Source organism: Aythya marila, assembly GCF_965140915.1.
Source record: "Aythya marila genome assembly, chromosome: 12".
Classification (NCBI taxonomy): Eukaryota; Metazoa; Chordata; class Aves; order Anseriformes; family Anatidae; genus Aythya; species Aythya marila.
Window position 1 is genome coordinate 1,035,001 of NC_139053.1, and position 26,133 is coordinate 1,061,133.

The following is a 26,133-nucleotide window of genomic DNA, read 5'->3' on the forward strand; positions in this document are numbered from 1 at the left end:
AAAAAAGAAAACAACAACAACAAAAAACCCTGCTCTCCTGTAGAGACAGATACATTTTACATTTTAAGGAAAGAACAACAAAACCCCAACGTGTAAACTTACAGAGAGTTTGCTACTATCCTAGCTTTATGTAGTTCTGTTGAAGCACCGCTATTCTGAGCTCTCCTCCTAAGAACCCAGAGATGCTGTATCAGGAATTAGTGGGACACTTGCCACCGATACGGACAGGAGGGAAAGGAGGGTTGGACCTTAGGTGCATGGAAACAACAGAGATATTTTTTTCAGGTAACTTGGTTGGTGTGTGACTGCAGTTAGCTGGGCAGGGTCAGCAGTTCAGAGGAGAGCAGAAATGTGTCTATCTGCAATTGCAAGCAGCTAGGGACAATCTCAGGTCTGTACAACAGTCAGTATAGTGCCACAGTTGTGGCTATCTGTTCTTGCCAGGTGCTTCTGACCTGCACCTAAAGCTGCTTACGTGGGAGGGGCAGCAGGGACAGGGGACTGGCTCTTCTTGCTGGATTTCTGCATGCTGGCAGGGTGGGAGATTTCTGTCAGATTTTCAGATGAAAGAAAGTCGATCTGAATGTGGATGCATGACCAGGTATGTGCACGACACACCTGACACACTTAATTGATTTCAAGTTGTTATTTTATTATTACAAAATTCGCTGTTGTCTTTGACTTAAAAAGTGAATGCCATGTAATGCCACTTACCTTCATGGTCTGAATGAGGATTGGATTGGATCCAGATTATAAGGGGTGACCTGTGCTTTCTCCAAGGTTAGTTTTAATAAGTGTTTTTTAATCTGAAATCTAGTAGAGCTTTAGAAGCAGTACAAGCATCAGGACTATTTTGCCCTTTTACAGACAGGTAAACTGAGTGTTGTCTACAACAAAGACAGTGGAAGGACTGTGAATGGATCCTGCAACCCATAACAGACCTGATTATCCTTCTTCCTCTAAGTTGCGATGAATTCCTTCTAAAACGCAGCTCATGCTTACGCTCTGTTCATTTTTATGTGCTTACTGTTTTACGCATCCAACAGGGTTATGTATGCTTTTTTAGTAATGCCTGCTGAAGCATGGAAAGGATCAACATTTCATTTTCATTACATTTCATTTATTTCTCTATTTTGGAGGAAGGGTTCCATAAAGTATAAGATAGACATAACTAAAATAAAGTTTCCATGGTGGGTGAAAGGTACTGGTAGTTAATGTGACTCCTCATAAAGCAGCTGAATTGTAAGTTGCAATCAAAGATTGAGAAAAAATGTCTGCTTGATAATGTTTTTTATCATAGTAAAATACAGTCACATGAGGAGTAAAAGACTGAACGAATGGCCAGACAAAGACAGATCATTCATTTGTGCTTAGTTTGAGACTCCTACAAAGCTATTACTTTGAAAGTACCTACACTGGGTAAGGGAACATGGAGATTGCCATCTCACCTGTATATTTAGTCTTTGTATTATTTCAAATGCTGTCTAGCTACAATAGCATGAAATAGATGCCCCTACCTGCTACAGAGATACATATTACATTCTTGCTGCTAAAATACTCTGCTGTAAAAAGACTTTTTAGAGGATTTATAATGATAATGAAAATATTCTGATACAGCATTAAGGATTTTGCTACTGAAATGTGTTTAATGTAAATATGCTGTCAGATACCCTTCAAGTAATTGACAAGAGTGGATGATTAGCAGTGTTCTCAATAGTGTTTTTGCATAATCTTACATTTTGACAGAACTCTTCAGCGGCTTTTATTGTCACTGCTTTGCAATCAGTAATACTTTTTCCTTGACATTTACTTTGTCATTATAAATCTTGTAAGTGGTCATTTTACTAGTTCGGTATTCATATAAGAATATCATTACTAACATGTTTGAAAAAATGTTTTCCTGTTGAGGAACTACTAAGAAAGTAAACTTAAAAAAAAAAAAAAAAGGCAAAAAAATAAATGGAGTGGGTTGATGAGTGACTTTATGAAATAAATACTTGTCTATGAGCATGGGCATCTTGTTATCTTGCACATTTCAAGGATGATTTTGAAATCACTTACTGATGAATGTTCACAGATAAGTCATCAAATTCAGGGTTGTTGTTGGATTATTTTTTATCTTTTTTTTTTTTTAATTATTATAATTTCACACTGTTGTTCAGTTTTGACCACTTACATCCAACTGACTAAAATTAAACTCTTATAATCCATAAGCATTCATAATTACATACTGCATGCAATGTTTGTAGTTAGTATAATAAACCTTCATCTTTATTGAAGCATCTCTTGTTTCTACAGCAGTTCTTTAATCTATCTCAATAGATTTGTAGTGTACAGCTCATATAGATTTGGTCAGTGACAAGGGTTAGAGTAGTCTTGTAGAACATTTACTTGTAGCTGTGAAAAGCCCACATTCATCAGAGGATTAGGTCGATCAGATTGTACCAGGATCAATGGAAGGAGTGTGTGATCCCTCTTAGGCTGTAACGTGTTCACCTTCTTGGAGAGAATTCACATACACACACATTTCTCTGTCTTAAAGCCATTTATCTCAGAATGTCAAATTGCAATAATTAACCATTATTGATCTTAAATTCAATTAACTTCATTAACACAGGTCATGATGAGGGTGCTTGTAAGGGAAAGGCTCTTGACAAGTGTCTTTTCTTATATGACATTGAATGTTCACAATTGTGGCTATAAACTATTCATATTGTGCCATAGGACCATCTTTTAAAAATGACAAGGGTTTGGTTGGTGGCTTTGAAGAAGCATTTTAATCCTCTCCCCCCTCATCTTCTAGTTCTCAGGGTTTTCCAGCAAATTTTCTATTCAGGAATCAGTGAACCATTTGTTTCCAGCACATTATCTTAGCGTGGCATTATAGCAAAACCCACCTATTAAAATATCCTTCAGTTCAATAGCTAGTGCTAGATAGAGACTCATTTACAAAAGAGCATATTAGTATAGTTAGCAAATGAGTGAAATGAATATTCAGTGCTTTTTTTTTGCTTTCCATACAAAACAAGTTGGGGCCATCTTGTAGAGGTAAGCCTTGGGATCTTTGCTTTCTCTAAGTCTTAGGATTCATGTAGCAGTCAATAGTTGTTTTTCTTAAATGAAGGCTGAATAAAAACTCTGAAAGGACACAAAGCTTTGTTGGCCCACAGTGAACTCCTTTTTTTCATGGAGAAACTTCATTATAAGTACAAGTTCACAATAGCTGAAATTGTGATTGAAATCATTTGGATTTCTCCTATACCATTCATACAGTTGTATGGAGTTTATTGTAAGTAGTCACTGCAACCAAAATAGCTATTGAAACTACTGTATAAAGGGCATCAATAGGAATTTCAAGTTTGCAAGAAAAATGAAGGCTGCAGGTCGAGATGTGTGTTAATGTTAGTATGGTTAAACACATACAAAGCCAGTGTTCTGGTCACTGTAAAATTTGTAAGATGTGGCAGATTTGGAGCAACCAAGGATGTGGGAAGATTATAGAAAGTAAGGTGTAAGATTTTTTTAGTCCAAAAAATTCTAAACTGCAATCAGAAGGCTCAGAGAAATGTGGATAAAGAGAAATGACAACATCAGTTTTGTTCAGAAACAGATTTCTGTGACAATTAAATGGTCATTTTGTCACTAAATTTGCTATTTCCACTCCAGTATACAAAGCATTTACTGAAAAGAGGCAGGGCAGAAGCAGAATGGTTTGATTACTGCATTTGAAGAAAGTAAAATTCCCTTAAAACATCTGTTTGCTCAGTGAAGGATTATAATAATTAAGAGCTATTAGAGCCATATTGAGAACTTTTATGCTCATGCCTGCTTATCTTGCAGTTGGCTGTGAATCTTGTATTTGATTGGTGAATGCCCTGTGTGCTTTTCAGTGATTAAAAGATGCCACCCAAATGCTGATATCAAGCAGAGGTTGTGTCACTGCATATTTTAGTACCAATTCACACAGATAATTTGGCTTGTTCTTATCAGTATGTTGATAGTGACTTTTATTAAAAATAATTTTTTAAAAATCCATTTATTTTTTATTCTTTGTGTATTCCAGTAAACATTTTTGTCTACTAGAGGAAATGGTAATTCTATGCCTAGAAAAATTCTGTGAAGAGTCCAAAACCCAGTGTCCCTCCTAAATCAAAATCAAGCTGTAGTATGTGCTTCCTGCTGTAATATGTGCTTGCATGGAGTGGGAAATTCTAACATGTGTGTAGTACTTCACACCTAGCAACTGTCTTAGAAACCAACACAAAACCAGTTTTGTCTCGGAGTGGATCACATTTACTTGTGATGAATAATTTATACAGAAAATGTAGATTTTTTTTCCTGTTACTAATGCACATTGTAATTGTATTTGTTAAGTTTATGTGAATGCTTTCAGACTGTGGGGCTGCTTGTGAGCTATTTACTTCAACAGTTTGTGTCTGGCTCTTGAATCCTTCCCCTGGTGTTGTCTCCCCTCCGTGGCTTGTTAGGTGGCTCTCAACCCTCCAAGCGGGAAGCTGTGTGCCCCTGTGTGTGATGTGCGTTTGTAACTCTGGTGTTCTTGCAGGAAGGGTACCCCTTCCCCAGCCTTCCCCAGTAACCTGGAGGTGGGGAGGGGAGGAAGAGGAAGGTACTCTGTGAGTATTGATGACCGTGAAACTACTCAAACCAAACAGCAATTGAGAATTCCCACTGGGTGTTCACAGTCCTTGTTTCTTACTTACCTACTTGATCTAGTCTCAATAGTGCTTGAGAAAGACTGTTTTTGCAGTGACAGAGAAGGCCAAGACCTTGTTTTCTCCTTTTTCTATTTCAGCAGGATCAGACAGAAATTTCAGGCTTATGCTCATAGGGGCTGTCAAAATGTCTACTCCCCCCAAATGCAAGATAGCAAGTGAGGGCCTTTTGTCCATGCAGGAGCCCACTGTGTTTCTCAGCTTTTCCACTTGGATGCTGTGATCCTGCGTTGCTGCTGGTTGTCAGCCGTGGGCACGTAGAGTGGAACATAAACTGCCTCCCAGCTTCTGCGCAGCAGTATTTTTGGAAGTCAGCTCTATCATGTATGTGTGACTGCAAATTTAGGACAACCAAAAAAAAAGTTGGTTGTTCCTGACCAGCCATACCCTCTGAGCTATTCTCATAAGCATGGCGTTCTCTTCCAACTGTACAATATTGACATCCGATAGCAAATTTTACATGAGGAATTCTCTTTTAAAACCCATATGATTCAGTACATTATACATGGGAGTAATTTGGACCTTGAGTCTCTGAAAGATTTTGTCAATTTTCAGATCCCTTCGTGTTAGAAACTTCCTGCAGATCTGCTCTCTAAGTGAGACAGATCTCAGACTGATCCTCACACAACCCTATGTGCACTGCAGCGTGATATGAGCTTGTGCTGTTTTCCATGTTAGGAAGACGTGGTGTTACTTTTCTTGGGTGGATAATTTGAGCAGATTTTAGAAAAACTCTGCTCAGCAGGTTGAATTCAGGGAGTTCAGGTCCCGGGCAGAAATTAAGGCAGAGCATGGCTTTCAAGGAGGGAGGCATGATCCATCGTGTTACATCTCCAACGCTGCCCTGGTAGAGCAGACATTCACAGCTTACCTGGAGTCTTGCTCTGTGCTGGGAGCAGAAAGCTTTTTGGATAAGAGTTGTGACAATTCCTTTCCTCATTTCAAAAACCTTTCCTATTTTCCCCATTGTGATAAGGAGTTTGCTGGCAGTATGCAGATTCAGCATTTACTGGATTCTAGCAGCTTGGTTCGGTGGAGATTTTTTAACCACAGGCTCTAGATTTTGCACAGTATGTGTACATGTGGGCATTTCACTGGGTATTTTATCCTTAGTAATTTTTTAAGCTGAAAACTAGCAATTCTCTTCAGTTATACACATAAATTGCACTCGCATAAACATACTGTGAAGGAACGTAGGAACAAAAACACAGATTTAAGCTTTTTTCTCATGCTTTGTGTAAATAACTGTGTTATATATATTAACCTACAGGAGTTGCAGGCTTCTTTACTTGTCTTCTTGTCTGGCACTGGGCAAGTTATTTTTAACTTTGGATTTCCAGGGCCATAGCTATAAACTGTGAGTAAGAATGCTTCTTCCACAGGATTGCTGTGAAGAGTAAAACAGTCATTGGAGCTTTTGAACACCAAAGTGGAATGATGGCCAATGGTGCGAAGTCATTCCTAAGACAGCATTTAATATAATGGCATTCTATTTTTTCAGGTCTGTATTTAATGAAGGAGATAGCATATGAATGTGTGCTTTTAACAGGAATAAAAACAAAAAAAAGACTGAGCAGTATTAGGTTCCAGAAAAAAAGAATGCCTGCTTTAGCAGAATTAGTAGAAAATTTTGAATGTTTACTGTTTTTACTTGTAGGTTCTCTCTATGATACCTTTTGTATGTCAGCGTAAAGTCTGAATTGAACAGGAGACCTGAATTCTGTACCCTCCTTTGAAGTACACGAAAGGCAAGGGACTATGGAATACAGTGACATGAGGAAGAGGTGCTTGCTTTACTGAGTCTAGGTGGTCCACACGTTAATGATATATGAACTCAGTCCTGGTTATCATCTCTTCCCTGAGTATTCTTGTCCATGTAATTCTCAACTCTTAGCACTTAACATTTGATCTGAACTCTCAGAAGTTGCTCCAAATGTAGTACCAGGCCAGGATGCTTTTGGCCTGTTTCTGAACTCTGTATCAGACAGCTGCAGTATTTTCACAAAGGAACAAACACAAGTACAGTTCAAAGTTTCTAGTGCCTAATGATACCTACCCATTAAATTGGCATGCTGTGTTGCATCATCCGTGCCGATTCCCAGTAACTTCATACTACAATATTATTGTCATGCAAAGTCTGCAGATGTATCAACATACAAAAATCCAGCTAAACTAGCATGAACCATGCACACCACATCAAATTAACATGTTACAAATTAATATTCTTGACCTTGCCAGTGGGCAGAATAATCAGAATAATCTTGGAGTAGGATCGTGCCTTGGTGCAAGGTACCAGCTACTTCAGCCAACAGGTGAGAGCAGTGCTGACCTCTCCACTTGGAAATGACATTTATCTCCCATAATAGACAGTCCTGCCCTTATGAAACAGAACCTTTGACCTTTCTAACAAAAAAAAACGTCCCGCTCAAGGTGTTGGCTGATCAGCATTGCCATGCCAGTGTAGTCATGTGCCACTCGTGTAAACCAGGAGCCACTATGGCCTCCTGTTTCTGTTGCCTCACTAGGAATATACTGACATCTCTGCCACATGGTGAAGTCTCAAACATAGTTTCAGCTACATGCAAATTATCAGTCAGACTCTGTATAGAAATAACTCGTGGGTGGGATGTTTGCCTTTCTTCCTGTAAGTGGAAGGCCTGAGGAGTGGGAGTTTTCTAACAGACTGATAGAACTATTTTGTATGCCTACAGTTGCATTAGGTCTTTGATTCCATCCACTGGCTGTTTTTCTCTTGCCTCTGTTCATTAATTTTGTGTATAATGTCCATTGGCACAGTCAAAGCGTCTCAGGAAAGCTGTTGGCTTTCTCTTAACTTGTGTTCAGGCCATGCCCCATCTTGACTCTGAATGATCCCACAGAAACTGTAGACTCCTTGAGGTTTTTTTCATAGGTTACTCAAATTGTAAATAATAATAATAATCAAGTAATTTCTTAGGTGGCTAGAGCCTTCCAGCTCCCAGCATCTGTCGTCTGTTCTGTTCTTGAAGTGTGAGACGTAAATGGATTCCCTTTTTTTTTAAGGGTTTAAAAGTTTCAATATGCAATCAAAAATTAGGTGGTTTGGGAAATGATCTTTAGCATTACACGATGACTTCAAACTATACATAAATAAGTAATAAAGTTGGTTGCATTTTTTTAATAAAAGGCCATTTGGTTAAATCAAAATACTTCCAAGAAATTGAATGGTTTTGATGAACTTGTAGTCAAGCATTTTTTCATGTTGGAAGAATACTTGAATGTTTTGATACTTTTTCAAGCAAAGAGCTTATATTCTAGTTTAAATATATTCTGGTAAGCTAATTAAAATCAAAGTCTTGGCAAAAAAAAAAAAAATCATAATTAAGACATTGCAAAAGTATAGCAATGAAATATTTGGATAGATCCAAGCCAAAATATATGGTCTCAGATGCATTTTTTTCAGGAAATGTGAGAAGAATTCTGCAATTAATTGGGTTTGGGAGAAGAGTAAAGTATGTCTTTAATGCTAGGGTTTTGTTTTTCCAAAGAAACTTGAGGTGCATGTCTGACCACATTGTGGACATTGCGTGTATGCTGCCATGGAAGGGAGGAGAGCCAGGCCGCATTTTCATCTGAGTGCTACCGAGGAGCTCTCATAGACGAGGCTCGAGCCAGGGGCTGTGGTGCTAGTGGGCACCTCGGGAGGTGGCAAAGTTTGGCCTGGGAGGTCAGTGGAGCAGTGGCTGTTCCAGCTCTGCAAAAACATAATGGGCTGATGACATTTCTCTGGCTTTGGATAGTGTCTGAGCTGTCTATAGTGCCTGTGGTGTCAGTGTAGAGAGAGGTACATGAGTGTATTAGTGTATAAACAATATGCACTAAATCATTTTGGGTAGTGATGTATCACCATTTATTTCCATTGGCAAAGAAATGATCCATAGCTTGGTTTTGAAGGTAATTCCCCCTTGTATGGAAACGAATTCCATTATACCACAGCTTACAGTTATGTATTTATATCAAATGTGTTAATTTCATTTTTACCTTGCAATTTAGTTAATAATTTTAATAAATATTAATGAGGGAACCATTCTCAACGTCTCAATAGCTGTACCTGCAATAGGTTCAATAATCCCTTGGATATCCTCATCTCTAGAAACTGAGGGCCTCCCCACAAAACCACTGCCCATCTTTTGTCAGATATGTCACAGTGACAACATTGTCAACTTGCAGGCAGTTTATTGTGTGTTATGGTGTCCTGCAAGATGTAAACTACAGACTTTTTTGGGAATGGTGACTTTTTATTCTTCTTTTACACTAGAAAAAGAAAAACAAAAATACAGAAGCACATAATTTCTTTCATTTCCATTCTTATTAACTTCTGCTGTTAGAATTGCCTTTAAAGTCTTTTTTTTTTTCCCCTCAGACTTTGCTGTCAAGGTGTTGAAGAACAGTTGTACAGATGCCCTGCTGTTTCAAACATTTACTCTACACTTGAAACATATCAAACCAGGAGTCTCTCTTTTTTATTAATAAGAAGCAAACAGCTGAGTAAATATGGACTGAGATAGTGCTTCTTAAAGACAATCTCTCCGTCAGCAGTGAATCTCAATTAAAAGTTTTTTTATTTTGTTTTGTTATTTTTAACCATCTCTTCCTGATTTTATTTTCCATTTTCATAGTCTCTTTGCTCTTCCTGTAGGTACTTAACCAAAGGAGAAGTTTCTCAGCACTGCCCTCCTCATCCTTCTGTCTGTTGCATCCAGACAGAATGCCAGTCGTCATCTCCCTCTGAGCAGGTTGTGGCGAGGCACAACCTCACACTGGATCAGAGGTTCCCTTAGCTGCAGTTGGGCTCCTTTCCTCCAGTGCTCTTAATCCCATACTCCCCTGTGGTGTGAGACTAAAATTTGGCCTTAATCCCCTTCTTTCCCACATGCTGATAACAATTCAGTTGGGTTTTCTGAGGAGGAAGTGCATCCATTACCTGCTGATGGATTCTCTGAGGACAAAGCCTTAGGGAGCTGTGAGCTCTTCAGCCACTGTAAACCTACCTGTAGTGGTGCAGAAACCTTTGAGAATGGCTGAGTCTGCCACTGCAGGTTGGCCAAGACTTGATGGGTTGTCTTCTGATGCCATACTTCAGCCCTGAAGGCATGTGGTAGGTGACCAACCCTTGGAATAAGATGTTAGAAGCTACTGGCACAAACTGCTTAGGACCGTGTCTTAAGTCTTAGGCTGAGATGTTTCCCTGAACACAGTCATCGCTTGTATACACCTTTGGTTGAGTAAGTAGGGGGTAATGTTGTGTTTCATCCCTCCTCTCCCTTGTGCAGGGAGCAGAAGGAGTTGTTCAAACTGTCACTTGATTAAAGTTGCAGGTTGCTGGGTTAAATTCCACGCTGTTGTTTATTCCTTATTTCCCACATATCTGGATCAAAGACTGATGTCACAACTTGGCTTCACAACTTGAGTTTAGGAAGGAGAACAGCTATAGAAGAGGCAGCTCCTGGTTAACACGCAAATATGCTTGATAGTTGGTGAAAAGGGCAAAGAAAGCATGAAAGGTAAATAGATTTACATTTAAATGAGCCGCCTGCTGGAGGTTTTCCCTAATGTAAAAGTCACTCTTGAAAGAAACGGTGAATGTGACAATACAAGTGTTTCATCCAAACAAAATTCACAAGATTTCAGCGCTAAGAGAAATAAAAGTGTAAAGAATACCACACTAATTAGGGACTTGGTTCTGTGCCCCCTGTCCGTGTTGGTGAGCACTGGTCGGTGGGAGCACTTCAGTGGCATGCAGGGACCCAGCCCAGGGCTTTGGTACGTGGTGTGTGGGAGTGGGTGGCACACGCTCGTGCTAGTACCCAGTGGACAGAAAGAGTGAAGGTACATTTATAGGGTGCTTTGGTCTTTCATCTCAGACTGCAGGCGTGCACAAGATCATTCTAACGCAGGCAGGGTGACAATAACCTCAATAACCTTGGATTTTCTTTACCTCTTAAAAAGGGAGTCTTCAGTTTCACATGAGGCAAAGGAATGAGAGTAGTAAAAGAAAAATTGTTTCGACAAGGTGGAAGAGAAAAAGGGTACATTTGCTTCCAAATCATAGGTTCATGCAGTCATTTCTTCCCTCCATCCTTCCTCATTCTTATCACTAGGATCTTTGGCATAGTTCAGATGGAGGTAGTTGGTTGTCAATTGTTTACAAGTTACTAGTCATTACTTAATTTTTTTTTTTTTTTAGCTCTAGAGAGCTCTGGTCTGCTTTGCTGGAGATTTTGCTGAAGACTTTGGTAGAGTTTAGAAACATGAATGCACAAATAAAATCAAAAGCAATCTGTACCATCTATCAGGGAATGAAAGTATTGTATGAAATCCATCTTGTTAGATGATAAATTCATTATTGTGGCTTCATTGCATGTATTTGCTTGGTAGGCACTGATTCTGACTACAGATTGCCAGCATGACTGTAGCACGCGTAAAATAAGGATTGTTTAATTCTTTCAAAACATTCTGAAAAAGCATAAAATAGAGAAAAAGAGAGACGTTCTATTTCATGAGAGCACATATATATGTTTTTAAAGATGTTATCAGCATCTTCAAAACATCTTATAATAATTTAAAGTTTTCAATTTAATTCTTTCAAACTACATTCTTCCAAATGTTAAAAATAGGAGCCTTGCTGCATGAATTTTCTTGAAATGTGTTGAAATTACCTGAGCTTAAATCATGTAATCACAATTACCTGTTACTATTGTGTTATGTTTGTGCCTTCAAAGGTTTAGCTGCTATTCTGTAGATCAGATTATAATTTTCCATGCTTAGAGGAAGATTTGTTCCCATTCATTCATGTGAGAAATAGTAATGAATATTTTGTATTTCCTAACAGAATGAAGAAATATTCTTATGAAACTAAAAGCCTGATTACATTCTTGCTTTAACAATTGTTTGTCTTTTTTGGTTTTCTGACAACACATAAACATATTTTCACTGAAATAAGTTTGCAAGGTTCAATACTGTATATATGACATCTACTATAGTATTCTCCCACATTTTTTCCTCTTCTTGGGATATTAATCATTATCTTCTTAGCACTATTGCCTGAATAAACAAGCTGTAGATTGTTTAAGGTGTTTACAATACAGATACCCATACATTCCAGCTGTGTTGCAGAGAAGAAGGTCAAAAGTCAAGTGTCCTCAACCACAGAGTCTACTGGAAACATGTTTTTTTCAAGTTTATAATTAAATTTGTGATAGATTGCAAGCACGTTTTAAATTCCACTTAATACAGGACAGTCATGATCTATTTTGCTTTCTTAGCTGTAAATTAATGCACTATATAGAAATAGATTATTTTGATCAATTATTGATCCCTCTCCTAATGTTACTGTAGTTTCCTTTCCTGAAGGAAAAATTTAGGTAGACTTAATATCTGTAGAATACGTGCACAGAAGCTCTGTGGAAAAATAGAACATGTTTACTGTCAGTTCTCAACTATCCTATTTAGGAAGAGTATCTTAAATTTAAATCACCAGTTGCATTACTTGAGGAGGAAAAAAAGACAGGATCCCTGTTGGGTGTCTGTGTAGTTTATGCTGAGTAAATATTGACAAAGTAGTCTAAAGAGCAAACACTTTGACATTTGTAAGGTCCACTGGAAGGTCTCGTATATATTTATACAGCAAGAATGAGTACAGCATACCAATTTTCTTGAACTAGCTCCTGACATAATTCTGCATAGGCTTTCTTGTTGAGAAAGGTACACTTAAATGTGAATGGGTCATTTGTTACACCCATAATGAATATCTTCAAATTGCTGTCAGTGAGCTGTTTCAGAAGGTTGTGTCACCTGTTTTTACTGTCTCCTCCTCTCAAAATATGATAACTACTAATAATGATAACTTCATGAAAATCTCATTTTTTAATTATTGCAACTGGGGATTTATTTTTTTTTTTACTTTGTAGGAATTTTTGATGTTTCTTGTACTTTATATTTATTAAAGATTGAGTCTCAAAACTGTAATGAGCAAAAAATGCTTGCTTAATTTAAATTGTGAATCTGTCTGTTAAGAAATGCATTAGGGGTAGGAGAAGCATAAGACATATTAATTGACAGACAGGAACTGCTGTCTCTGAGGTTGATACAAGTAATTTATTACTTTAGAAATGAATGCCACCTCCAGAATGTGCTTCATTAATTTCAAATTTAGTTTTAATTTCAAGCTGTTGCCCCTTGAGAAGAATAAGGTGGCAAATTATGTTTGAAGAGCAGATTTTTTTCTTGCTCAGAAGAAACACTAAATTTTAACTGTTTAATTTTACAAATAAGTGCAGTTCTTTGGCTGAAACACTTGAGTGAAAGTACGATCGGTAGAAACTAACATATTTTCTTCTCTTCATAATAGCTTATGTTTCAGATGAACTAAAAGCAGCAGCATTGGTGGAAGAAGATGTGGAACCTGATGAAAACACAGTTGATGGTGAGCCTTCAGCAAAATATATATGTCCAGAGAAAGACTTCAGTAAGAACTGCCAAAGCTACCAAAATTCTCCAGCTGCTGAATTTTCTAGCCATGAAATGGACAGTGAGTCACACATCAGTGAGACAAGTGACCGCATGGCAGACTTTGAGAGCAGTTCTATTAAAAATGAAGAAGAGAACAAGGAGGTTTCAATACCACTCGAAGACTCTACTGTATCTGATAGTTTAGAACAAATGAAAGCTGTCTATAATAACTTTCTCTCCAATTCCTACTGGTCCAATCTCAATTTGAATATTCACCAGCCGATTTCAGAAAAAAACAATGGTAGCAGCAGCAGTAGCAGCAGCAGCAGCAGCAGTTGTGGAAGTGGCAGCTTTGACTGGCACCAGACTGCTATGGCTAAAACACTGCAGCAAGTTTCTCAAAGCAGAATTCTTCCTGAACCGAGCCTTTTTAGTACAGTTCAATTGTACAGACAAAGCAGTAAGCTTTATGGCTCTATATTTACTGGAGCCAGTAAATTCCGCTGTAAAGACTGCAGTGCTGCCTATGATACTTTAGTAGAATTAACAGTGCACATGAATGAAACAGGACATTATCGAGATGACAACCATGAAACTGATAACAATAACCCTAAAAGATGGTCCAAACCTCGTAAACGCTCATTGCTTGAAATGGAAGGGAAAGAAGATGCCCAGAAAGTATTAAAGTGTATGTACTGTGGTCATTCATTTGAATCTCTTCAGGATTTGAGTGTTCATATGATCAAAACAAAACACTACCAAAAAGTGCCTCTGAAGGAACCTGTTACACCTGTAGCAGCAAAAATTATCCCAGCTCCTAGAAAGAAAGCATCAGTAGAGCTTGAACTTCCAAGTTCTCCAGATTCCACAGGTGGGACACCAAAAGCAACAATCTTGGATACCAATGATGCACTTCAAAAGAATTCCAATCCCTACATTACACCAAATAATCGCTATGGTCACCAGAATGGTGCGAGCTATGCCTGGCACTTTGAGGCAAGGAAATCTCAAATTCTGAAGTGCATGGAATGTGGAAGTTCACATGACACTCTGCAGGAACTCACTGCTCACATGATGGTGACGGGACATTTTATTAAAGTCACTAACTCTGCCATGAAAAAAGGGAAGCCAATTATAGAAGCCCCAGCAACACCTACAATAACATCCTTAGTAGATGAGAAAGTCCAGTCTGTGCCACTAGCTGCCACCACTTTTACATCTCCTTCCAATACACCATCTAGTGTTTCCCCTAAATTAAATGTTGAAATAAAAAAAGAAGTAGATAAAGAAAGAAGCATTGCTGATGACAAAATGAAGGACAAAGAAAAGTCAAGTGGAGATGAGGAGAAATACGATATTTCTTCAAAGTACCATTACTTGACTGAAAATGACCTAGAAGAAAGCCCTAAAGGGGGACTAGATATATTGAAATCTTTAGAAAACACAGTTACATCAGCTATAAATAAGGCCCAGAATGGCACACCAAGCTGGGGTGGCTACCCCAGCATTCATGCTGCCTATCAGCTGCCAAATATGATGAAGCTATCATTGGGTTCATCTGGCAAAAGTACACCGTTAAAACCTGTGTTTGGAAACAATGAACTAGTATCACCATCTAAAAACCAGCCTTTGGTGTCTCCGCCAAGCAGCCAGACCTCACCTGTGCCAAAAACAAACTTTCACGCCATGGAAGAATTGGTAAAGAAAGTCACTGAGAAGGTGGCTAAAGTGGAGGAGAAAGTGAAAGAGCCTGAAGGAAAGCTTTCTCCAATGAAGCGTACAACACCTTCACCATGCAGTAGTGAAGTCAGTGAACCCCTTAAAATGGATGCCTCCAATGATGGTGGCTTTAAAAGCCAGCAGAACAGCCCAGTCCCTCAGAGAGATGGCTGCAAGGACAGTCCAACTGTAGAACCTGTGGAAAATGGGAAAGAACCCGTTAAATCAATTGTAAGTTCTTTAAGTAGCAGCACAGCTATCATTACTGATCACCCTCCTGAACAGCCATTTGTAAATCCATTAAGTGCACTGCAGTCTGTCATGAATATTCACCTTGGGAAGGCTGCAAAGCCATCTTTGCCTGCTTTGGACCCAATGAGCATGCTTTTTAAAATGAGCAATAGTTTGGCAGAAAAGGCTGCAGTAGCCACCCCACCTCTACAGTCCAAAAAAACGGACCACTTAGACCGTTATTTTTATCATGTCAACAATGACCAACCCATAGATTTGACGAAAGGCAAGAGTGACAAAAGCTGCTCTTTGGGTTCAGCGCTTTTGTCATCCACATCGACATCTTCTGCATCTTCTTCATCTACAGTGACAACAGCAAAGACATCTGCAGTCGTGTCATTCATGTCAAACTCACCGCTACGCGAGAATGCCTTGTCAGATATATCTGATATGCTGAAGAACCTGACAGAAAGTCACACATCAAAATCTTCCACACCTTCCAGCATATCTGAGAAATCTGACATTGATGGTACCACAATAGAGGAACCAGAAGAGAGTACACCAGCTCAGAAAAGGAAGGGACGTCAGTCTAACTGGAACCCTCAGCACTTGCTCATCTTGCAGGCCCAGTTTGCAGCTAGTTTACGGCAGACTTCAGAGGGTAAATACATCATGTCAGACTTGAGCCCTCAAGAAAGAATGCACATTTCCAGGTTTACAGGACTTTCAATGACCACAATTAGCCACTGGCTAGCCAATGTGAAATACCAGCTCCGAAGGACGGGGGGAACTAAGTTCCTTAAAAATTTGGACACTGGGCATCCAGTGTTCTTTTGTAATGACTGTGCGTCACAGATCAGAACTCCTTCAACTTATATCAGTCATCTTGAATCACATCTGGGTTTCAGGTTAAGAGACTTGTCCAAACTGTCCAGTGAACAGATTAACAATCAGATAGCACAAGCAAAGTCACCGTCTGAAAAGCTGGTGACATCCTCTCCAGAGGAAGATATTGGAACTTCTTACCAGTGCAAACTTTGTAACAGGACTTTTGCAAGCAAGCATGCTGTTAAACTTCATCTTAGTAAAACACATGGGAAGTCACCAGAGGATCATCTTCTGTATGTTTCAGAGTTAGAGAAGCAGTAGCATTTGGTTTTGATTAGAATAACTGTAATTTGCTTTGAGGAAAACTGTCAAAGACGCCTTAAAGCTACTGTTTAGTTCTTGGCACATGTTCTTATTTTAACTCCAGAGTCGCTCTGGGCTGAACTGTTTTGTATAACTGTACAGTGTTTAAATAGAGGTGCATAATCAGCTGTTGTTACTGGTAAAATATGAAGGTTAAAATGCAGTGGTAAGTGTTTGGAACTTTGTGTAAATTGGATTTAGTTGCTGTGCATCCCTCTGATGCATCAAGCTGCATGCATTAACAGACAGTTTAATTAAGCATTTATAACTAATTCTGGTGCACTTTTTTCATGTGACCTAAGTGTGCTGGTATTTCTCACCCTATAATCTTTAGCCCTCTGAGTACTTTGAAGCACTTTTGCATTAATTTGGTAAAAATGTATGGATATGTTTTTTGTTGTTGTTTTTTATTTTTATTTTTTTAATAAAAAAACACTTTACCAGCTTAGTTCTTATTATTAATATGAACCTCCACTTATGCAGAGGTGTCTCACACCTTGAAATTTAAAAATATAATTTTCACATTGAAACATAGGTGTATATATTGTATAGATTTCAAAATCTTTTATGAAAAATGTGATTGTGGTTAATGCTATTTTTCTTTTTCTTCAGCATTTTTAGCAACAGTGTTTTTTGTACCTGATAAGCCCCAGGTATGAACTGTACTTATATATAGTGTATATTTCATTTTTTAGATCTGTTTTTCTTCTAACATCCAAACATTGTAAATTATATGATGAAAGATACCACAGATAGCATTTATAGAGTATTCAGAAACATTATTCTTAAAGCAAAGTATGTTTTGTTTTGTTTCGCCATACAGTACATCTATATTAATAGAGGTTCATGTTTAAGTTATACATATTTATTAGTGTTGCTATCTTTTTTTTTTCTTTTTTTTTAAAACTGTCTGAAGAAACAGAAGCCATGGACTGCATTCCTGGCATGCATTATAACTGTTTTGCACAACATGACTTCTAAAGGTATTTATTAGTAAAAAAAATAAAATCAAATAAAAAGAGAAAATTCAAAACAAACTCAGTGCTCAAAGGGTTAAATCTATTTGAAAACTTGTACTGTATTTCCTAAACATTGATAAAGCCTTTAAAATGTTTGTACTGTAGTACTTTGCTTAAAAGTTATGAGGCATTCTGTGATATAACCTCTTTTACTTATTTATAAGCGCTCTTGGTTGTTATTTCCTATTGTAGAATGCCTTTTTATTTCAACTGGTAACTTTCTGTTTTGTTCTGCCTAATTATTCTCCCAAGATTCCATACTGCAGCTTTATCTTTAGGCATATGAAAGGTAACCCGTGGTTACCAGCACACTAAGTGATTCTGTTCGTCTCCATTTTTGGCAGTTAATTTGCAGAAGTAACTGACAGCTGACACCATATGAGAATCTATGTATAAAATATTGGCATGTAAACAGCACAGACACTGTAATGCACTCTGTGCCCTGTTTTGTTGTTGACAATGAAGCACCATTATATGACTCTTCATATAACCTTTTTTTCTACAGCAGCATTAAAATTGTCTTTTTGCTATAATTTTGTGTTGCATTCACAATTATGTCTGAAATGTGCTACGACTAACGAGCACATTAAAATTAAATTGTATGCTATCTGTTTATGACTGAAGCTTGAGTAGGTTTCTTCATCTGCCAGGTGCTGGCAGTCAAAAGCTGCACATAAATCACTGGAGTTTTAGTGAACTTTAGCATTTAAAGAGCAGGGTAGCACTTATTCAAAGGCTGCATTAACCATTTCTCTCCTTCCCCTCCCCAACAAAAAAATGAGCATTATAACTCCTTTTTATGCATCAGGTAAGGCTGGCTGTGAAGACAGGGTTTAGAAGCAACGTGTGGCAAAGCAAATAGTTGTTTTGCTGTGCTGCATATGCAGCACAAGTGGGATGCTGATACTCACACGCCTTCCTGAACCTATTGAACAGTCCACAAGTGGCACCGCTAGGCGTTGCATGGGTTAGAACAGCCCTTTCCACCACTAAGCACTTCAGAGTGACAGGAGTAGTCACCTGCAACTGACGACTTAAACTTTGTGATTATGAAGTGAATCCTCTGATGGCCCTCTCCTGCTGTACAACACGCAGAGCAGATAGCAAGGGAGGGAAGGAAGGTGAATAAACACATGCCAAATAAACGCAAACAAGCAAGAGCATTTATATGATAATGACAGACTTCTGGTGTTGACGGGTCACCCCATCAAAACCACTGAAAACAATTTACATCTCCAAAGTACCTATATTACTATGCATGTAAATAATGTCTTTTGCCAGTCAGGTGAACTTGGAGTCTAGAAATGGTTACAGGGGAATCAAAATCACCATTACAGCACTTAAGAATCATGTTTCAAGTAATAACTACCATCCGAATGTCATTTGTACAGTATGTTTTCTTTTCTTAAAAAAAAAAAAAAAAAAAAAAAAAAAAAAAAAAACCTGTCTTCCAATAAGCGACTAATTCAATCTGCTTTGTGCTTTTTCTTCCCTTCTTCCTCTCACTCTAATTGTGAAAGCCAGCGCCACATCTTCACAAGTGTAACTGCGTTCTGTGCGTTCTGCAGCAAATACTGCTAAAAAGACCGAATGAATGGGATTAATGATTAGCTGTGTTTTCTTCCCATCTTTTTTGGCTCACAGTTGTATCTGATGTTAAGGTCATTTGTGTGTCAATGTTTATGGCTTCAGCTCAAATTCCAGCAATAAAATCATAGCATGCAGTTTTGCTGGTTGCCTACCTTGTCCCAGGAGTGCCCCTCAGGTACTGAGGAGAGGCAACCTGGCCAGCCAAAGTCTTCTATGAAGCCTCCCTGGTGGCCCTCCTCATTTTTTGCAAATATGATCTAAATCTAAATACGGCCAGGCTTCTTCATCTACAGCAGAGAATTCCTCCTCTGAAAATTAGAGCAGCTTAAATATAGTGTTTGGTTACAAAACAGAAATTCACGCATAAGGAAACTGACAGATTATTGCATATATTGTCTATCAATTTATTTTTAAGATGCATCATTGACTTATAATAGTAATGCTAAAAGCTCCACATGCAATACTGTTATCTAGGACTTGGGAGGGAGTAAAAGCAGGAGACTACAGTCTTGTGTGGTGTTCCTTATTCTTAAAAAATAGACAAGGAATTGATGACTGCAAACACCATGTAGCATCATCCAGTCTGATAAAAGTCACTTCCAGGGCCTGATTCTCTGGGTCAGAATGTGCATTGAGGAGATGCAGCAGGTGAAAATACAGGGAGCAGCCATGTCCATTAACGTGCAGCAGAAATGACTTTTAAAATGTATTTTTAAAACATGCTTGGAACTTTGCAAATGAATGTCTAGTCAGGAGCTGCATATCTCAAATATATTAAAATAAAGTTCAGCTTGCATTTCCGAACCTCCAGGACTGGCATACCAATGTGATTTCACATTATGAAGAATTTAGAGAATCAATTAACTAGAATAATGTCCTTTTTATCCATACACTGATATGTATATTGGCATGGTAACTATTAGTGCTAACCAAATCACCAACCTAGCTATGTTATTTTTTTTGTCCTATTAAACATAAATTTATAAATGCAGGATTGTAAAATTTGCATTTGAATTCCAACTTTTGCTTTGCATTTGATATTTTATTTAGAAAGATGCAGACTGTGTGAGAGAAAACAAAATACCTCAAGAAAGAGTTTAAAAATGAAATCATGATGGGTGGGAAGAGCTTTAAATCACAGGTGTGTAAAGGTGACCCTGGTCTAACCCCACCCAAGTAGTGGCTTGTTGCAGCATACTGTATATCTTCCAGCCATCACATTTACGCAGTATCTTAAAATAACATTTGTGATAAATGTGCAATTTAACTAATTTATGGTGCTATGATGTGCTCAGGGCTACATGCAAGATGAAAATCTTAAATGGAGCTTGAACAGCTCACTTCACAACAAGAAATCAATATGCCAGATCTTAGAGTCTTAGAGAGCTATTCGCTGAAGTCAACATTTAGAAAAAAGAAACAAAAACAAAAACCACAGTGAATGTATCTTAAAGTTTTAGCAAGAAATCTGTAATTAACTGAAATATGACCTGTAAGCTAGTGTAGTGTAAGGGAGTTTCTGAAACCTAAATCTTTCTAGAAACTTGATTATATTTTATTTTTGTATTGAAACTATGTTGTTTTAATTATGTGGTTGCTTTCATGGTAAACACTGTTTGTGATTTTTTTATCTAAGCCAAAGCAGATTAGTGTTATCAGTATGGGAATTATTTGTTGCATTTTAATGCAGCTATGTATCTTGGTATATCAAGCTAGACATAGATATGACTCTGCATTTTATGACAGCAAAATTTTGGCTATACTTTGAGATTTTAAAAAAGTACTGTCGTGTAGAAGAGAAGAACCTTTAATTTTGCAAGTTCTTTTTTCAGCTGCAACAGAAAAAGAAGTAACTGTGGTGCAAGTGATGACAGAGACAACTGGTAATAAAGCTAAATTTAATAAATTTTATATTTTTAAATATACCTCCAGAGAGCCTTATATATTTCTTAGAAAAATATCAAATTATTGCAATTATTTTTGCCTACTTTTTTCAGGTAACTTTTTATTATAACAATATGTTGGAGCTTTGCTAGCTACTCAGTTACCCACACTGCTCAACAGAGCTGAATACAGGAAATGGTCATAGAATGAGAATTTATCACACAAAGTAGACAAAAGAGTTCCAAAGTTACAGAACTTGTTGCTGAATTGTGTGAACTAACCATGTATACTTGACTGGGTGGTCATAGTGGAAACACTGTGTAACTCCCTTAGGTATTACTAATAAATCCATATACTCTCCAGCTAAAAGGCCCAGTAAATTCTCTTCTGGGACTTGGTGCCAAGATGTGCCTTCCAGCCCTTGGTTGACCTGCTGTAGGCAAATGAGAGACCAAGAAATAATTACTGACTGCTATCTCTGAATATGAAAGCAGTTCTGTTGTTCAGGGTGTGGTAGCATTGAATTTAGTTGAGTTTTCAGTAATTATCCTGTAATAATGTAAAGCTCGTATATATTCATGTCTATAATACTTCAGCCCTCATTGAAGAATATTTGCATGAGCCTTTTTTTTTTTTTTTCTTTTTACCAGTGAAGGAAGAAAGAATCAGGGTCATTTATGAAAAGGAGCAGAATTATGTATTAACACATCATTATATAGGTCAGAAAGCCTTGGAATAATCAGCGAGGTTACAATCTGTTTTCAGAACTTGGTTTGGGGCAATAATTTTAAGTGAATGTTCAGCATGAAAAAGATGACTAAGTTTTACTAATACTTAGCTTTATGATACTTAGTTTATGGACTGTATTCATTATCTAGTACATAGACAAATGTGGTGGTGTTAAAGAAACCCCTTTTTTTTTACAGGCAGATCTATAGGTCTTTCTACTTAGCATCCTGCTTACATGTTAGGGTAGCTGTTTGTTTGCTTTTCAGCAGTATGTTATGATATTTAGGTGGGACACATTAACTTCCTCAGCAGCTGTTACTTGATTCACTTCACCATATTTATAGCTTGAAACACGCTTCTGGTTAAGAGAATTTTAAGAGAATTAAAATCTGATGCACATTTGGGGATGCATGGATATGTCCAGACCACTCATCAACCTCACGTATATAACCTTTACTAAAAAGAAATTACACAACTGCAAATCATGCTATATACCAAAGTGTAGGAGTGTTTAAAAAGCAAAATTAAAAATTACCATCCAGGCCAGAGGTTTTGCTGTATCGTGGTTTTAAAGTTGTTAGTCTTTGCAACGAAATGAAAAGGTAGTCCCTGAACAAGCAAAGAGAAGTAAGAAAGGGCGGTGGCAGTCATGCCCCCATCTCCCAGCCCTGGGGGAACAGTGGGATTGGTCAGACCTAGCAGGGGCTCCTGCCACAGCCAGGCTGCAGTGGTATGGGTGCCCCTCGCTTCTCGTGCTGGGCTTTCACCATGTCGCACAAGGGTGCAGATGTGCACTTCTCCCCTAGTGCACTTGAAAGTGGCAAAGTGGTCTTGGTAACAGAGTGAGCTAATTTCCTGATTTCTTACCTCTTGATGCCTGAATTAAGGATTTTGGTTGCAAAGGAAATTAATTTCAAATGATTTGGCACTGTAGAAAAGCCTGTATTAGACCTGTCAGCTCTGTTCCACTCCCTGAGGAGAAGACAGTGTCCATCTTTTTTTTTTTTTTTTTTTTTTTTTTTAATATCAAAAATATAAATGGAGGGAAGGTAATTTTTAAACTTTAGTATAAATTAACAATGAAAAATACTTCTTTATTAAGCTTCTACTTATCACATTCATGCTTGGATGGTAGGAAACGGGGGACATGTTTATAGCCATCATAATTGTGAGTTAGTGACCTTTCTAGCCAAGTGAAATGAAATTACTTGAAAACGGAATTCTTTTTAATTGGCGCATTTGTAGGTGATGGGGAAAGGAAGAGGATTTGTTAACGCGTGCATGCATATAAAGCCTGCAAGGAACTGTGAGGAAAGCCTGAAATCTGCTCAGCTGTAAACCTGTGCAGAGGGAGAGTGAGGTAGGTGTGTCAGGAAGTGCAGTTGTATTCTCGGCTCCTTTTTTTCTAAACTGGAGGTACAGTCACTGCAGTTACGCCTCAATGACCATGAAACTGAGTCGGCAGAAGCTGAAGGACTGCGCTCCTGAAAGCCTCATCAGGACTTGTCATCGCTCTAATGAATATCATTTAAATTGCTTTGTATATTGGTGGAGTTTGGATGTCGATTTAATTTGTGCATGTGTTTGAGTTCTTCTGCTTGGCTAGGCTAACAGAGAGCAACAGCCTAATGAAAAGTGAGTTGGTGACAGCATGATGAGCCCCAACCCAATCAAATGTGTTTGAAGGCCTGTTTTGACAGGGCTCTTAAAAGTAGATCTAGGAAAGAGAAGTAGTGCTTTAGTTCAGTGCAATTGTTTCAGGCTAATATTATGTCTTTTTGTCCCTCTCAATGGTTGAAAATTTTCTGTGTGCACTCTGGCTTGTGATAAAACATGGATTCATCATAGGGTTGTGTTTGGAGAAGCCCAGGAGAATGCGCTCCCCACATCAAATATCTGGAAATTACTGGAGTTAAAACTCAACTTCAGAAACTCATTATGGGGGTACACCAGAAACTGGGAAGCAAGAAATGGCCTAAGCAGGTTGTGTCTCCATCTCTAATACTGTGTTGCACTGGGCCCATAGGAGGAACAGCAGCAGATTAACTCTGGAGGGCAGGGGCTGGCTGGTCAGAGCCAGCCGCGGACTTCTCTGCATTAATTCCTATTTCCTGTGACAGGAAGTTGAGCATGCGATGCCCAGAGCTGCAGAGAAGGGCAGAGCAGATGGAGAAATTCCTCACAACACCTTTCAGTGCTGTCTGGGTGGTGGGGATGAGGTAAACAGGCCAGCAGTGGGAGGGCTGCCCAGGTCTGCTCTCCTGAAGGCCGCACGGTGCTGGGCCAGGAGCCTGGCCAGCATGAGCAAGGCTTGTGCTCTGCATGGCCAGGAAGCCTTCTCGTCTGCCTGGCAGGGCTGGGATGCTGCCCTTAGCCTCAAGGCCTCATGCCTGCCCCAGAGCCGTGGCCATGGCATGGGCATGGCCTGCCTCAGGACTGCTAGATGGGCAAAATAGCCACATAGACCCAATAAACCATCTTCCAATCTCTGATAAAATGTTCACTTTTTCCCTCTGATATGTGCATTTGGAAGATAAAAGAAAAATGTGGTCACGATTTGTATTTGCCACCGTAAAGAGAAATCCATTTCTGAAACAGAGCTTTTGTCAGAAAGGGGAAGCACGGAGTGGCACCCCTCTGTCGGCTCTGAAGGCTACAGAACGCTGCTGTGTGGTGTCCAGTACTTCACGGTACTTCAAAATAGACACCAAGACCACCACCAAAAGAAAAAAAAAATGCAATTTTAAAATTTTACAGTAAAACCCAGCAACAACCAAAGGAAAGGATTGCCGGAGGGAAATTGGATTACATTAAAAATCTGCAGTCTGGATACTCATATCTAAGAGATGATTAATATATCAGATAAATCGTTCAGCAATGGTTCATGCAAACAGACCCTCTATAATTCTGCCAAAGTCAGGGAGATCAATGTGCTCTGCTGAATGATTGTGGCACTGACCACTCAAAAGAAAGCACCTAAGGGCAGCTGTAACTTATGCTGATTTCATACCCTCCCTGATTTCAAAATATACATGTATGAGATTCTCCAGCTTCCTCTGAACCAAATCCATGCATAACCTTCAGGACATACTTGCTCCTGTTCTAGGAGTGAACATGACCCTTTCTGTCTTCATTGGCCCAGATTTTGTAAATGTTTTGAAAATGTTATAGGCTTTATATATTTATTTATTTATTTATTGTTGTGTTTTAATATAACTATTGCCCCCAGACAACAATTTGAATGACAAGGCGTCATTATGCCTTTTACTTTCAACATAAGATTTGGATGGACGGGGGTGAGAACACCCAAAATCTTTTTGTCAAAGATGAAGGGAAATCTGATACATGTACGCAGGTCTGCAGCAAGAAAGTATTAAATTAAAAAAAAAAAAAAAAAAAAAAAAAAAAAAAAAAAAACCATAATCAAATTCAGGGCGTTTGAGTATTTAATGTTAAAAATATAAATTATGTATTGAAGAAGCACAAAGCACCCACTTGTACTTCCTTAATAGGGCTTTTATTAAAGGCACTAGAAGAGATTCCACAGAGGGAGAGATCAAAACAGCAGTCTCATCAGCTATGGTATATTAGCAGCTTCTCAGGAAGCACTGAACAGCAGGCAAAACCACACCAACTCACAGGTTGGTGCACATTATATTGTAAACAGTTCTGATCCCATAGAAACACTCTCCACGACATTGTAATATTCCCTCTTTGCCTTGTTCCTGCACTTTGAAAGCTGCTTTAACCCCTCTTCTGCTGGACACAGCCCACTTGTCGGCATGCTCCTCTCTTGGTAAGCAGCATGCTGTAAAAACACATTTTCCTCCTCTGAAATCCTCATAATAGGCCATTTGTTGTGCTTTCCTGCAAACCTTCTCAGACCTCTCTTCAAGAGGTTGTTCTATGGCGGACGATAAATGCCACTGACCTGTCAGAGACAACCAGCACCAGACCACAGTGGTTTCTGTGTCCCACCTGTCCCCTTGGCTCTGGTGCCAATGAGGAAGCTGAGAACCCAGGCTGCCCTGCAAATAATGAGGTCACCACATGTCTGGCGATGAAGGGCGGATTTTTTGAAGCTGGTCAGGCACACAGCAACACAGCCAGGTACCTGAAAATGAAATACTCTGGAGAGCAGCTGAAGCATCTGTGCTACCACCCTTGGCTAATGGAGCCCAGGTAGGTGCTGCCTGCCATCTGCTCAGCATCCCCCTGCAAGCCCTCTCCTGGAGCTGGAGATTGCAGCTGGCAGCCTAGCAGCAGAGCTCTCCCTTCCATTCACACCTTGCCCTATGCACGAGAAGGCTTTCAGGTGGGCTGATCTGCTCTCCAGCTCTCGGCATATTTTCCTTCTGAAGCCAGGTAGCAGGAATCCCTCAGCATAGCTGGGGCCAGACCCCACAAGCCTCCTGCTGCTGAGTCCAGGACTGCCCCCCCACATCTCACCCGCAGGCCATCAGCAGCCAGGGAGTTTGGCCTTCCCCAGCAGGCAGATACAAAAGTATTTATTGGGTTAAATAGGAGCTGAGGGAAGATTTAAAGAA

At 38.9% G+C, this 26,133-nt stretch overlaps 1 protein-coding gene across 2 annotated transcripts in view; it reads left to right on the forward strand.

Annotated features, from left to right (window-relative positions):
• The window catches only part of TSHZ3 (teashirt zinc finger homeobox 3), a 68,798-nt gene extending 50,952 nt beyond the window's left edge, over positions 1 to 17,846 (forward strand). For both annotated transcript variants that reach the window (XM_082770404.1, XM_082770405.1), the window contains exon 3: positions 13,123 to 17,846. In XM_082770404.1, the coding sequence (XP_082626530.1) occupies positions 13,123 to 16,322 (3,200 nt within the window). In that variant the 3' untranslated portion in view covers positions 16,323 to 17,846. The remainder of the gene's footprint in view (positions 1 to 13,122) is intronic.
• Positions 17,847 to 26,133: the final 8,287 nt, after the last annotated feature.